The sequence below is a fragment of the Trichechus manatus genome, unplaced genomic scaffold, assembly GCF_000243295.1.
Source record: "Trichechus manatus latirostris isolate Lorelei unplaced genomic scaffold, TriManLat1.0 scaffold00091, whole genome shotgun sequence".
Classification (NCBI taxonomy): Eukaryota; Metazoa; Chordata; class Mammalia; order Sirenia; family Trichechidae; genus Trichechus; species Trichechus manatus.
The window spans coordinates 5,399,975-5,412,503 of NW_004444027.1; the positions used below are offsets into that span (position 1 = coordinate 5,399,975).

Here is a 12,529-nt window from a genome sequence, read left to right on the forward strand (position 1 = left end):
TCTAATTTACCTTTTATTGTTTTTGCATTTTTTGTTATGTTTGATAGACTGTTTGTGCTAAAGATTAGGTCCTCCAGTTTTGTCTCTGTTATCTTCCACGAATGTTATAGTTTTAGGTCTTTGATCCCTTTTCAGTTAGTTTTTTTGTATGTTGTGAGGTTTGGGTCCTGTTTCATTTTTCTGCAAATGAATATCTAGTTTTGCCAGCACCATTTGTTGAAGAGACAGTTTCTTCCCCATTGAATGGACTTCGACCTTTTCAAAGATCAGCTGCCTGTAGATGGATGGATTTACTTCTGGGTTCTCAATTCTATTCCATTGGTCTGTATGTCTGTCACTGAACCAGTACCAGGCTATTTTGATTACTGTGGCTCTATAGTAAGTTTTGACATCAGGAAGTGTGAGGCCTCCTACTTTGTTTTTCTTCTTCAGTATTTCTTTAGCTGTTTGGGGCCTCTTTCCTTCATATGCAAGGATTTTTAATGCTAATATGATTCAGAGTACCTTGGGCCATACAATTATGGGAATATTTTTAACTCTTATGATTAAGTGATTAAATAGGTTCTATTTGAGTCGAGTAAATTCATGACTACGCTGTATTTAAAGTTAGAAGAAAGTAACTTTCTGCTTACTATTCTTTTGTTAGAAGTTAGATGAAATTAAAGATTAAAAAATGAGCTGTAGAATCATACCCATGTATTTTTATATTTTGAAATCTTACTCTAAACTGTATATCCTAAATAAATACTATATATGTACTGTTACGTATTGGAGCCCTGGTGGCAGAGTGATTAAGAGTTACAGCTGCCAACCAAAAGGTCTGCAGTTCAAATCCACCAGCCACTCCTTGGAAACCCTATGAGGCAGGTCTACTCTGTTGTATAGAGTCACTATGAGTCGGAATTGACTTGATGGCAATGGGTTCCGGGTATGCTTGGCAATTTTAATAGAGAGTCCTGGTGGTGCAGTGGTTAAGTACTTGGCTACTGTCTTAGTCATCCGGTGCTGCTCTAACAGAAATACCACAAGTGGAGGGCTTTTACAAAGAGAGTTTTTTCTCTCACAGTCCAGTAGGCTACAAGTCCAGATTCAGGGCGTCAGCTCCAGGGGAATGCTTTCTCCGTTAGCTCTGGAGGAGGGTCCATGTCATCAATCTTCCCTTGGTCTGGGAGTTTCTCTGTGCAAGAACCTCAGGTCCAAAGGATGCGCTCTGCTCCTGGCACTGCTTTCTTGGTGGTATGAGGTTCCCATGTGTCTCTGCTTGCTTCTCTCTTTTATATCTCAAAAGAGATTGGCTTAAGACATTTGTAGACCTCATCAGTATAACCTCATCATAGTGATAGTTTACAACACATAAGGAAATCACATTAGATTACAAAATGGTACACAATCATACAATACTGGGAATCATGACCCAGCCAAGTTGACAGATATTTTTGAGGGACACAATTCAATCCATGACAACTGCTAACCAAAAAGGTTGAAAGTTTGAACCCACCAAGCACTCCATGGGAGAAAGATGTGGCAGGCAGTCTGCTTCTGTAAAGATTTACAGCCTTGGAAACCCTATGGGGCAGTTCTACTTTGTCCTATAGGGTTGCTATGAGTCAGAATTGACTTGATGGCAATGGGCACTGTTTTTGAAGCCAAAACAAAAATAAGTATAAAACCGTATCGTTTTTTGTCAGCTATGGAAGATCTAGTTATATGGCTCACAAACAAAATATCACCATCTACTTTATTCCTACTTATTTTCATTGCATTCCAATGACATAAGGATAAATAAGGTCATTGGTGATAAATTGGAAATCCAAATTGTTAGGTGACAGTAATGTCCTAATGATTAAAAATGGTTCTCGTCTTGTATTTTTTTAGGTTTCCAGATTGTGATGAGCCGTATCCTCGACTTGTGGATCTGCATTTAGCTGGAGATCCTACGGAAGGAGCCCCAGTGGCAGTGCAGAGGGACTATGGCTTTTGGTGTCCCCGAGAGTTGAAAATTGATCCTGATCTTGGTTATTCTTTTTTGCACGTGCGTGATTGTTCACCTCCTTGTCCAAATATGTACTTTAGGGGAGAAGAACTTTCATTTGCTCGATATTTCATAGGATTGATTTCAATCATTTGCCTCTCTGCCACATTGTTCACTTTTTTAACTTTTTTAATTGATGTTACAAGATTCCGCTATCCTGAAAGACCTATTATATTTTATGCAGTCTGCTACATGATGGTATCATTAATTTTCTTCATTGGGTTTTTACTTGAGGACCGAGTAGCCTGCAATGCATCTAGCCCTGCACAGTATAAGGCTTCCACAGTGACACAAGGATCTCATAATAAAGCCTGTACCATGCTTTTTATGGTACTCTATTTCTTTACTATGGCTGGCAGCGTTTGGTGGGTAATTCTTACCATCACATGGTTCTTGGCAGCTGTGCCAAAGTGGGGCAGTGAAGCTATTGAGAAGAAAGCATTGCTATTTCACGCCAGTGCGTGGGGCATACCTGGAACTCTAACTATCATCCTTTTAGCGATGAATAAAATTGAAGGTGACAATATTAGTGGCGTGTGTTTTGTTGGCCTCTACGATGTTGATGCATTGAGATATTTTGTTCTTGCTCCCCTCTGCCTATATGTGGTAGTTGGGGTTTCTCTCCTCTTAGCCGGCATTATATCTCTAAACAGAGTTCGAATCGAGATTCCATTAGAAAAGGAAAACCAAGATAAATTGGTGAAGTTTATGATCCGGATTGGTGTTTTCAGCATTCTTTATCTTGTACCACTCTTGGTTGTAATTGGATGCTACTTTTATGAGCAAGCTTACCGTGGCATTTGGGAAACAACATGGATACAAGAACGCTGCAGAGAATATCACATTCCATGTCCATATCAGGTAAGGGAAAACCTTATTATAAATTTCAGAATGTGTAATAGTGAAAGAGAAAATATTACTATTAAGAGCTAATCTTAGCTTTTTTTTTTTTTTTAAAAACAAAAAACTTTTCATGTATCTTCAACATGTACTTTAAAATTTTAAAGGGAAGAAAATGAAAAAATATATTGTAGTAAGTGTGTAAAATGCATGTTCCTGTAAACATTAGAATATGACTTTTACAAGTCTAAGCAATGGGCTTTTAAACATTTTACTGCTGTTATCACAAAACAGTTGTTTATTATAGTTGGTTCTTTAGAAGTCTGCAGGTTTGAGGGGAGGAAGCACTTTATCAGCTCTAATAAAAGGACTCTGTCTTTTTGTACAAATTTTACTCATGGCCGGAATAAGAATTGTTAATTGTTTTAACAGTTTTGCAAACGTAACAGAATGGAATTGTACAAACTAGTTGATCTCTAATTGAGCTTGGTTTTTCTTCTTTGAATATTGAATATTTTTTGTGATTTCTTTTTGAGTTGAAAGATCATTAAAAAAACTTTAAAGATAATTTATTCAGGTTCTCTCTGTGTTTTAGAGTTCCTATACATCTATCTCATTTGAGGCTTAGATATATTAGTTGACTTGCTCACAGTCAGTAAATGACCAACTGGAATTTAGAACTAACAGAGGAGTGGAGTCAAGAAAAATAGTTTAGAGGAGTTGATGCTAAGCATTTATCTCTCTCATGTTAAAACCTGTAGAACCTACACCCCTAGCTGTTACCCTCTCTCCTTCCTTTCAAAACAAATTTTGTTGGAAGAGTAGTCTCAACTTGGTGTCTACCATTCATCATGTTCCAGGTTTCCTATTCTCCAAGTGTCTCAAAGTACACCAGCTACCCTTTCCTCTCCCTCAATCTTTGTTTCTCTAATACCGTTTAAGTATCTTTATTATAGTACTTATGTATTATAGATAAAACTTTTGTTTACTTGTCTGATTCCCCTATTAGACAATGAGCTCTTTGAAGGCAAGAACCTTCTTTTTCGTATTTTTTGAATACATATTCTGTAGGTTAGTAGATGAGAGGATTGAGAATGTGGGTGTATAGATTGAGAAGAAGGGACATTTTTAGGAAATGATAACCGTGGTACTGGGGAACAAGGAGTATGTGGTTAGCATGTAGTCAATGCTCATAAATGTTTGATGACTGAGAATGCCAGTTCCTCTTCTTTTACTTTGTGGTGTACACACTCCTATACAAAATATTTTTATAATTGTATAAATATTAGCTACTGATTTTTAAAAATTAAACCAACTTATAATTAAGAGACTGGAGGAAAATAAGTAATTGAAATTCTATTAAATTTCTCACCAGAATTGCTTACTAAAAACTCTTAATATGAGTTTTTAGACCTGAAACTAAGTATAGAATTTTGTCTTTAATGACAGAGAAAACAGATGGTTGAATTATATATGTGTCCCCATACATGCTATCTAGATTCCAATTATATATTATCTAAGGAATATTGAAAAGATAATGTTTGACTCTGAAGGAGTCATCTAAAAAACATGAAATTTTAAGCATGTAAATTAGTAAATTAGATTAGTTGGGATGCTATCTTCAGGACATTCTTAGATTTCTTTTAGCATCTTTAGAACCAGTTTGAACTACACAGAAAAATATACATTTATTTCTTTATAAAACCAAAAAAAAAACAAACTTACCGCTGTCGAGTCGATTCCAACTTATGGCTACCCTATAGGACAGAGTAGAGAACTGCCCCTTAGGGTTTCCAAGGAGCGCCTGGTGGATTTGAACTGCTCACCTTTTGGTTAGCAGCCATAACTCTTAACCACTACACCACACAGTTTCCATATTTCTTTTGGGTCATAGGTTAAAAATGTTTTTTATGAAATACTTCCAATGTACAGAAAGGATTAGAGAATGATATAATAACAATAACATAGTTATTACACTACAACTTCTAGAGCAGGAATCTTGACTTTATATCTTAGTTTCATTATTTACAAGCTTTCTAACCTTGGACAAACTACTTCGTATCTCTCTGCTTTACGTAAGTTTCCTCTTATGTAAAATGCAGATAATAATAAGAATCTACCTCCAAGGGTTTTTAGGATTGTACATGTAAATACCTGGATGAGTGCCTAGTTCATAATAAGTGCTTAAATGTTAGCTGCTATTCTTCTTTTTCTTCTATTTATTATTAATGTTGCTGCTGCTGTTGTTATTGTTATTTGATTTTTTAAAAAATATTTTTTAAATAATATTTTATTGTGTTTTTGGTGAAAGTTTACACAGAAAATTAGGTTCCCATTTAACAGTTACTACACAAATTGTTCAGTGACGTGGGCTACATTTTTCACAATGTTCTAGCATTCTCATTAATTCCGTCCAGGTGACCTGTTTTCAGTAATCTAGTTTCCCTGTCCCTTTTCCCTTCCATCTTTGCTTTAGAGTAATTGTTAAACCTTTAGTCTCATATAGATGATTTTTTAAAGTTGTGCGGTACTCATGGTTGATACTCTTTATTTTATGAGCTGATCTGTTATTTACCTCAAAGGTAACCTCAGGGGATAGTTTTGGTTTAAGGTTTTTAAAGAGTATCTCCGGGTGATAGTCTCAGGGAGTCCTCTAATCTCGACTGGTCCAGTAAGTGTGGACTTTTTAAGAATTTTAAGTTATCTCCCATGTTTTTCTCCCGTTCTATCAGGATCCATCTATTGTGGACCTGATCAGTATGGTTGTTAGTGGCAACCAAGCACCATCTTGTTCTTTTGGTCTCAGAGTAGATGAGGCTGTGGTTTGTGTAGACTGTTAGCCCTGTTGACTAGTTTCTTTTCTGAGTCTTCGGTTTCCTTCTTTCTCTTTTGCTCTGGATGAGTAGAGACTGATAGTTGTATCTTAGATGGCTGCTTGCAAGCTTTTAAGACCCCAGACGCTACTCATCAAACAGGATGTAGAACATAAACTTTATAAACTATATTACATCAGTTGACCAAGTTGTCCCATGAGACTATGGTGCTAAGCCTTTAAACCTAGAAAACCAATCTCACGAGGTATTTGGTTATGTCTAAGAAGTATCCGTAACTGTGCCGCTATGTGGTTTATTATATATATACATATGGATGTATATGTATGCACACGCATATATACCTATACTCATATATGCATATATACATACATATGTAACCACACACATATACTTTGGTTGTTGTTGTGTTGTTGCAACATTAGATATGTTGTATCCTTTATTAAAAACATCCCTTTCTCTTGTGTACTTCCTTTGTGAAATCATTTACCTTGGTGAAGCTGTGTGCTCTTCACCCACATTTGGTGCTACTTTTTATTTGCTTTTTTTTAACCATCTAATACCAAGCTTTAGAAAATGCCATATTTGCTTCAAAATTTTTAAAGAAATAAAGCCTACTACAGATTTAGCTGAAGCTCCCTGTGTATACTTGCCCTCATTCCCCAATCCTGTTCCTGTTAATCCCTACCCAGAGGTAACCATCATCCTGAATTTGGAGTATATCATTCCCATGAAAGTCTGTACAATTACCAGTATGTATGTAGTCATAAAAAAATTTTGATTAAAATGGTTTCACATGTTTTAAAATAGTATATAAATGATATATTTCTCTTTCTGCAACTTGATTTTTTTAACTTCAGTATTTCGTTTTGGAGATGTATTCATATTAATACATGTAATTCTAGTTCATTTTTTGAAATGTGTTTCCTTTCAAGGAAGTTTATGTTATTAATTATTTCAAATATGTAGAAGTATAGAAAATAACATAACAAACATCCATGTACTCACAACCAAACTATTTTGAAATCTTAACATTATGCCATATGTGTATATATATATATATGAAATATTAGAGGTACAGCTGATATCCCATATGCTCCGTTCCATGTTCCCATTCCACTGCCTTCCTCCCCAGAGGTAACCCTTCTCATAAATATGGTATTTATTATTAGGCATATTTTACACTGTTGCTGTATATTTATGAATCCATAAAACTTATTGTTTTGCAAATTTTTAAAATCTGTATTAGTGGGATCTTTCAGTAGCTTGATTTCCTCACTCAATTTTGTGTTTTTGAGAATATATATGTTGAAATGTGTACCACTAATTTGTTGATCTTAACTGCAGTAGAGTATTCCATTATAAAAATATCTTGCAGTTTATTCATTCATTCTTCTATTGATGGACCTAAGTAATTTCCAAATTTTTGCTGTTTAAACTATTTTGCAGTGAACATTCTTGTAATAGCTATCTTCTTTGCACATGAACAAGAGTTTCCATGGGATGTATACCAAAAAGTGGAATTTGCGTTGTAGGATATAAATACCTTCAACTCAAGTGGTTATTTTAATTTACACTCAAACCAGAGTATGAATTCCGCATTTCTCCTATCTTGGTGTTCTCTGGCTTTTAAGTTTTTCCAACTGCTGAAATGGTATCTCAATTCTGTAATACTAGAAAGGTTGAGCATGTTTTCACGTTTATTTGCCATTTGGGTTTTCTTCTCTGTGATTTGCCTATTTGTTGCCTTTGCCCTTTATTATATTCTTTTTTTTTTCTTTTTCTAAATTGGTTTGTTTAAATATACATGGTATTAATTTTTTGTCTGTTATTTGCATTACAGATATCTTCTCTTGGTCTATGGCTTGTCTTTTCACTTTGTATTGTTTTCTTTGCCTTTTGTATTTTAAGAAATCCTTCCCTACCTCTAAAGTCATAAAAATGTTCTACTATATTTTTTCTAGCAGTTTTTTAAATTTTGTTTTTGACTCGTATCTCTAATACCTTAGCATTTATTTTTGTCTATGTTATGTGGAACATAATTTTATTTTTTTTATATGGATAAGCAGTGTGCTTTCTATATCATTTATCAAATAGCCCATGTGAATTTTAATACAACCTCTGTGATGTACAAGTTCTGTGTATAGGCTGTCTCTTTCGTTCTGCTACTCAATTTATATAACCTAGTGTCAGTTCCACACTTCTCCTACTTTGTTCTTCTTCAAAATTATTTTAGCTATTCTTGGCTCTTTGTTCTTCTATATATCAATTTTAGATCAATCTTTCCATGAAAAACATTTTTGGGATTTTGATTGAAATTGCTTTTGATTTATAAATACATCTGGGGAAAATTGCCACCTTTGCAATACTGAGGGTTTTTTGTTGTTGTTGTTTATTTATATATTTATTTGTTCCTAGGAGCCCTGGTGGTGCAGTGGTTACACATTCAGCTGCAAACCAGAAGGTCAGCAGTTCGAATCCACCAGGCGCTCCTTGGAAGCCCTATGGGGGCAGTTCTCCTCTGTCCGATAGGGACACTATGAGTCGCAATCAACTCAATGGCAACGGGGTTTTTGTTTTTTGAGGTGCTTTATAGTTTTTGTTACAATTGGGAATAGGATCCTTTATTCTATTTTGAAATTGGTTATTGCTGTTATACAGGAATGCTATTTTTACGTATTGACGTTGCATTAAACAACCCTGTTGAATTCTTTTATTAGTTCTGATTGTGTGTAGATTCTCATGTATTCTTTGTAGAAATCCTATTCTCTACAAATAAGGACAATTTTGTCCCTTGCTTGCTTATATTTAATTTCTTTTTCTTGTTTTATTGCATTTACTGTGATTTAAAATACAGTGTTGAATAAAATCTGGAATCTGGGTTCATAGTTATTTTGTTCCTGGCTTTAATGGAATATTTCCAAAAATTTGCCATTAAGTGTGATATTTGTTGCATATTTTAAAAGATCTCTTTATCAAGTTAAAGAAGTTGTTTTCCATCTATTCTGTCTGTTCTTGTTTGCTATGAGATTTTTTAAAAATTATGAATCAGTTTTAAATTTTATAGAATGCATTTTGTATATCTACTATTCGATTTCTTTCTCTTTAAGTTTATTAATGTAACTGGATTAGTTTAATATATGTTTTGATGTTTGAGTCATCCTTACATTCCTTGGATAAACTTCACTGGGTTATATTATATTATTATTTATAAACCTTGGTGGATTTGATTAGCTAATATTTTATTTAGGATTTTGTATTTGTACTCATAAGTAGGATTGTGATAATGTTTTTGTTTTGTTGTCCAGTTTAAGTATCAAGGTTAAAATAGCTTCATAAAGTGAGTTGGGGAGTGTTCTTTTATTTATTTATTTTTCTATTCTCTGAAACACTTTTTACATTAAATAGAGGCTATCTGGTCTTTGAAAGGGTTGGTACATCCTCCTGTAAAAACCCTAAACCCTGTCTTTGAGGTAAGGAAACAGAGGTTGTGTAAGACACTATTTCAGTTGCTTTAAAAGTAACTGGTTTATTCAGGTTCTTTATTTCTTCTTGAGGCATTTTTAGTAATTTATATTTTTATAGAAAATCATTTCATCTGACTTTTCAAATACATTGGCGTAAGGTTGTTCATATTATTTGATTTAAAGTTTTTACTGTTTCCTTTTTGTTTCTAATGTACATTCTCTTGTTTTTTTCCTTTGATCAACCTTGCTAGAGGATTATCTTTTTATTTCAGTATTACCTTTATTTCCTTCCTACTGCTTTCTTTAGAATTAGTTTGTTTTTCTACATTCTCAAATTGAAATCTTAATTCACATTTTGCCAGTATTTTCTAATTTTTAAAATGCATTTAATAGTTGTTTTAAATTTAGAAACCATTACTAACCAGCTTGATAACTCATTCTATTCCCTATGCTTGGTTCCAAGTAACTTTATGATTTTTTTAATATTCAGATATTTCAATTTTAAAATTAGTTTTCATTCAAAATTTTACATTAGAAGACTCTCATACACACTTGTTAACTCAACACTGGAGATATTAAATTTCTATTTGAGGTAATATCCACATTTAACTGAACAAGATTTGCTATCATTGAGCATGCCTAAAAGAACCTTTAGCAGGCTCTGATAATTCCTAATGAGAAGTTTTTTAAAAAAATTTTTCCCGTGCTTTTTTTTTTTAATTGTGCTTTAAGTGAAAGTTTACAAATCAAGTTAGTCTCGCGTACAAAAATTGATACACACATTGTTATGTGACCCTACTTGCTCTCCCTATGCAGTGACAGCACACTCCTCCTTTCCACCCTGGATTTTCTGTGTCCATTCAACCAGCTCCTGACCCTCTCTGCCTTCTCATCTTGGCTCCGGACAGGAGCTGCCCATTTAGTCTCATGTATGTACTTGAGCTAAGAAGCACACTCTTCACGAGTATCATTTTATGTCCCATAGTCCAGTCTAATCTTTGTTTCAAGAGTTGGCCTCCAGAATGGTTTTAGTTTGGACTAACAGAGTCCGGGGGCTATGTCTTCCGTGCTCCCTGCAGTCTCAGTCAAACCATTAAGTCTGATCTTTTTACTATAATTTGAGTTTTACACCCCACCTTTCTTCTGCTCTGTCAGGGACTCTCTGTTGTGTTCCCTGTCAGGGCAGTCATTGGTGGTAGCTGGGCACCATCTAGTTCTTCTGGTCTCAGACTGATGAAGTCTCTGGTTTATGTGGCCCTTTCTGTCTCTTGGGCTAATATTTTCCTTCTGTCTTTGGTGTTCTTCATTCTCCTTTGCTCTAGGTGGGTTGAGACCAATTGATGCATTTTAGATGGCTGCTCGCTAGCTTTTAAGACCCCAGATGCCACTCACCAAAGTAGGATGCAGAACATTTTGTTAACAAACTTTGTTATGCCAGTTGACCTAGATGTCCTGGAAAGCATGGTCCCCAGACCCCCACCCCTGCTACTCTGTGCCTCGAAGTATTTGGTATTCAGGAAACTTCTTAGCTTTTGGTTTAGTCCAGTTGTGCTGACTTCCCCTGTAGTGTGTGTTGTCCTTCCCTTCACCTAAGATAATTCTTGTCTACTATCTAGTTAGAGGTATTCCCTCTCCCTCCTTCTGTACCCCCATAACCATCAAAGAATGTTTTCTTCTGTGTTTAAACCTTTTCTTGAGTTCTTATAGTAGTGGTCTTATACAATATTTGTCCTTTTGCGAATGACTAAATTCACTCAGCATAATGCCTTCCAGATTCCTCCATGTTATGTTTCATGGATTCATTGTTGTTCTTTATCATTGTGTTGTATTCCATTGTGTGAACGTACCATAATTTGTTTATCCATTCGTCCGTTGATGGACACCTAGGTTGTTTCCATCTTTTTGCTATTGTGAACAGTGCTGCAGCGAACATGGGTGTGCATATATCTATTCGTGTGGCAGCTCTTATTTCTCTAGGATATATTCCAAGGAGTGGGATTGCTGGATAGTGTGCTACTTCTGTTTCTAGCTTTTTAAGGAAGCACCAAATGGATTTCCAAAGTGGTTGTACAATAAAATGTTTTAAGCAATGATGATATCCTTGGAGTAGTGTCCTCAGGTGACAGAGAAAGACAAAATAATATTTGAATATGTTTGCTTAAAAATCAGTAAGTTGCTTTACAGTTGTATGTTATATTACTGAAGCTTTCAAATATCTGAAAAATAAGTTTTTGAAGTAGTTTATCACATTGTTTCAGAATACCAATTGGGTTTAATGCAAATCACATTTATGTAAGTCCATACTCTGAAGAAAAATGAGCTGGTTTAAAGTGTTTTAAAATCTAGGCAGTGTTCTTGCTGAAAACAGAGATTCACTGCCTAGATTTTAAAATACTTTATACCGGCTGTTTTTGGCAAGAACACTCATTTTTTTTTTAAAAGTAATAAATAGTAATTGAGAAAGTAATATTTAATGCCTGAATTCAGGCATTAGTTATGAAATATAACTTGAGTAGTCAGAGTAATGTTTATTTCATAGATTAAAACAGTGAAGCATTTTCCTAGAATAATTTTTCATTTTATGTTATTTAAATAGCATTAGTAATTTTCCAGATACTTGTATTTTCTTTTTTCTTTTAGTAATTCTGTTTACTTAGTACCTTCTAAGAGGTGCGAAGCATTTTATGGAAGAGTTATAATTCTCAACAGTTGTTTTTTTTTTTTTTTTAATTTTTTTATTGTACTTTAGATGAAGAGTTACAGAACAAATAGTTTCTCATAAAACAGTCAGTACACATATTGTTTTATGACATTGGTTAACAACCTCACGACAAGTCAACACTCTCCCTTCTTGACCTTGAGGACCTTTTTTTCAGTGAAAATATACATAGGCAAAGTTACACCATTTTGAAAGTTTCTGCATGTACAATTCAGTGACATCGATTACATTCTTCCAGTTGTGCTGCTATTCTCACTATCCTTTTCCAAATTATTCCATCACCATTATTTTCATCAACAGTTGTTGATTTTTGTAGAAAAGCATTTGAATATAATATAACATACTGGTTAAAAACATGGGTTTTAAAGTCAGACAGCCTGAGTTTAATCCTGGTACTACCGTTCTGAGCCTCGGTTTCCTCATGTAAAATGCAAGAAATAATATGTTAAATACAGAAATATCTATCTCATGGGGAATTGTGAATACTAAATGAGAGAAAATAAATTATAAAAATAAATGAGTTAATTTAAGCCGTTTACCACAATGCCTTGCACAAAGTAGAATTTCAATAAATGTTAGCTTCTGTTTTTATAAGTACATAGTTCTTGACGTTTGAAAAAGTATTATCCCTGTATCTTGT

At 34.3% G+C, this 12,529-nt stretch overlaps 1 protein-coding gene across 1 annotated transcript in view; it reads left to right on the top strand.

The window, feature by feature from the left end:
- The window catches only part of FZD3 (frizzled class receptor 3), a 153,472-nt gene that overhangs the window by 72,029 nt on the left and 68,914 nt on the right, over positions 1-12,529 (top strand). Inside the window, exon 4 of the mRNA XM_004382189.2 lies at positions 1,876-2,893. Coding sequence (XP_004382246.1) covers positions 1,876-2,893 — 1,018 coding nt within the window. The remainder of the gene's footprint in view (positions 1-1,875; positions 2,894-12,529) is intronic.